The sequence below is a fragment of the Papaver somniferum genome, unplaced genomic scaffold, assembly GCF_003573695.1.
Source record: "Papaver somniferum cultivar HN1 unplaced genomic scaffold, ASM357369v1 unplaced-scaffold_75, whole genome shotgun sequence".
NCBI classification, from domain to species: Eukaryota; Viridiplantae; Streptophyta; class Magnoliopsida; order Ranunculales; family Papaveraceae; genus Papaver; species Papaver somniferum.
Window position 1 is genome coordinate 202,042 of NW_020650415.1, and position 3,270 is coordinate 205,311.

A 3,270-nucleotide genomic window follows, 5' to 3' on the forward strand; every position below is an offset into this window, starting at 1 on the left:
AGTTGTTCTTGCAAAATTTAGAACTATGTTCACGAATGAACGATCAAACGGAGATGAAACAATTAGGTAGCGGTTTATCTCTTTAAACGTTTCAATAATTAAGATTTTTACGTGTTCACGAGCATCGTCTTCGGAGACGTTTGTTTCTTGCATATAGCAGTGTATGGATGACGCCACTTCACCTCTTTTTACCTCTGCCTGTATTCAGCATTAAGAAAAAGGCATGTCTAATAAGTTCCTACAAGAATTGTGCGAACAGTAATTTTTGATTTTATTTTTGTCAAATTTTTGAATGACATACCGAAGACGTTGCGAGATCATTTGAAAGTCGACACAGCAAACATGAATAATATATTAGAGGATGATTGTTTTCGAAGGCTTGTAATGCATCATCACTGATTCTTCGATTAGTCGTGAAATATGCAGCCATTAGAAAGACATATCCAACAGATGACACCGACCCATTATGCTGATATTCCATAAAAGTTGGGACATACTCATTATGGCACCATTTTGCTTCTGTCAACATTGCCTTCACCGAATTGGCCAACTAAATAAACGAAGAACAACGCCAATTATCCACAAATTCTCTAAAAAAGTTAGGCGATGGAAAAAAAAAAGAACAAAAACAACAATGTACACATATACCGATTTGGTTAAGTGCGGTAAGATGTCAAATTGTTGTTCACTGAGTATCTCGAAAGCCATTTCATTCACGGTGTTGAAGAGGGCTAAGAAACATATCTTCATGTAATATGGCAGGTTCTCCACGGCTTTGGAATCCCACCTTCAAATGAAAATTTGTAAATTAACGCCATAAGAGTTTCGGCTAAGGTAGTTGAAATTTGAGTATATAGGATTATACCTGTCAATAGCAACGGTAAATAGTTCTAGTTCTTCTAAAGATCCATGAGAATCATAGATGTCATCGATTACTAGAGCAAAGCTCATAATTTTGGTGACCCATTCTCTACAACGTCCTTGTCGTGGCTCCCAACAAGCCCCAATATTTGATAAGAAGCACTCAACCAATCGATCTCTTGCAAAATACAATTCCTTTGCAATCCCCATATCATTCCACCATCTGAACCAAAAATGAGATAATAGCACAATTAGTACAGTAAGACATCATTGCAACTAACGGACCGCAGTCCGCATATGCCCTTAAATGTACGTATAAAATAGACATGCACCTTAATACATGCATGAGTTCCATCTTGTGTTGAGCCTGAACCATGTTAAAATTTACTTTAGCCAATTCAAGAAGAGGAGGATTCATATCATTTTGAGACTCATATGCTTCAATGTAAAACCTAGTTTCCGATCTTGGAACCCTCCAGTGAAATGGTGTCTCTAAAGATCGACGAACTTGTTTATCAAGGTTAATGTTAATGTTTTTACTTTTGTTGCTTCCATTTTCCGATAGATATTTTCTTGTGAGGAGTATGGCTTCACTTAAGATGCTTTCCCCTTTCATAAGCAGATGTGCCGCTTCAAATAAACTCAGCATTCCCTTTATATCGTAAACAATAGTTTCCTTGAACCCACCTTCCGCGTGTCTGAATTCGTCAAAAACATCTACCACACGCAAGATAAACTTGTTATTAGCTAAAAGAAACGACAAAGCAAACCCACTATATAATTGAAAAACCACGAATTTAACAGGGGCAAACGCCCACACCTCATGGACTTAGCTGGCTCTACCTTGAGATTCATAAAAACCATACTGCCTAAAAAGCCTAAATCTGAGAGAAGTTGCATATAAGTTATCTTTCATCTTCTGTGCATCGTCACGGTCATGGTACATGTCCTCTAGGATTTTGAGAATCTCTTCCTCTATAAAGTAACTCATTCCGAGTCTTTGAATCGCATCGATCAACTCAAGCTTCTCCAGTGGTTTTACTGCATTCTTAAGCAAACCCTTCACTTGTTGTTTTATGTTCTTCACGGGTAATTCCGTATCTGTTTTGTGCTGCATATAAAAAAGTAGTAGTAATTAGTATAATCTTAGAAGATGAACCAGTTCATATAATGAACTACTCGAGTGGAAAATTAATACAATGATCGCCATGTAATTAGTCTTTGGTACTGATTCAACAAAATGGTTATCCCAAATTGCAGGTTGGTACTGAAAGTGCACGGAGTCTTCTGATTGTGCAAGGCGTTTGGTGCTAACAGGCAACCGGCTCGAGAATGGGGTGGAGGTGAAAGGGGACCGTAACGATGATGAAGAACAAGATGGGGAAGAAGAATTTAGGAGTGGATAGTGAATAATTTGAGACATTGCAGAGATCATATTATTAGTTGGTGCCAATGTTCAATGCAAATCTCTCAACTTTCTTTTTTTCTCTCTATCAATGTTATTAATGGGATGGTCCGGATGGATATATATATATATGTATTTACTAACCGAGTCATTATTACATTTTACATGCACACGTTTTCATTTCATCTTGTCCAAAGATATTTTCATGATAGAACGTCACAGGACAAGTGTTTTAGGGAAACATGCAGCACGGAAGTGACGTACGTATAACTTATTGTTAAACGTCACACGACAAGTGTTTTCGGGGAACATGCAACATGGGAGTGATGTACGTATAACTTACTGTCAAAATTTTGGTGGGCTGCGAGTTTCCAACACAAGTCACTGGTACCCTCCATCACCTAATAACTTTACCACTGTACTACGGTGACACAGTCAATTTTCTTATAGTGGTCGTCCATGCAGTTTAAAGGCTTGCCAAGAATTTTCTTATGGTGGTCGTCCACGCAGTTTTAACAAAAATTTTCTCATTTTGGTTGTCCACCCAGTTTAAACGCATGTCAAGAGTATTGAACTATGAAGAAGACATAACTCCCAAAATAATTGCTAGCCTACATTATTAAATACAGACAAAGGAATGAGAATGTCAATTCAAGTCCATGTCATACATACGTAGGCCGGAGGCAGTTGCATTTGTTATGGCGTACAATTCCTTATTCTATCTTACCTGGATTTGGATTACCACCTTGTTAGTGTTTGGTCTTCTTTACACCATTTTCAGTTCAGTTGGTCATGATCGGTCATAATCAGTCATTTTAAGAGTGAGTTTCGTTTATTTCGGCCCGTTTGAATGTCAAAAGATTCTTATAACGCGTGATGAGAACTTAATTGTGATTTAACATGAGCTCAGCTGTTATGGCCTATGCGGATGCTAAATTGACGTCTATGGAATGGACATCGAAGCTTATGAGGGTTCTCGGAACGATATGTGGTGAACTCTTATT

General features: G+C 37.9%; 1 protein-coding gene across 1 annotated transcript; it reads right to left on the minus strand.

Annotated features, from left to right (window-relative positions):
- Positions 1-429: 429 nt before the first annotated feature.
- Positions 430-2,284, minus strand: LOC113344200 (myrcene synthase, chloroplastic-like). Its single transcript, XM_026588214.1, has 6 exons — positions 2,060-2,284; positions 1,728-1,972; positions 1,194-1,634; positions 866-1,084; positions 649-787; positions 430-519 (listed from the first exon to the last, which is right to left on the minus strand). The coding sequence occupies exons 1-6, from the start codon at positions 2,282-2,284 to the stop codon at positions 430-432; spliced, it is 1,359 nt and encodes a 452-aa protein (XP_026443999.1).
- Between the last annotated feature and the right edge of the window lie 986 nt (positions 2,285-3,270).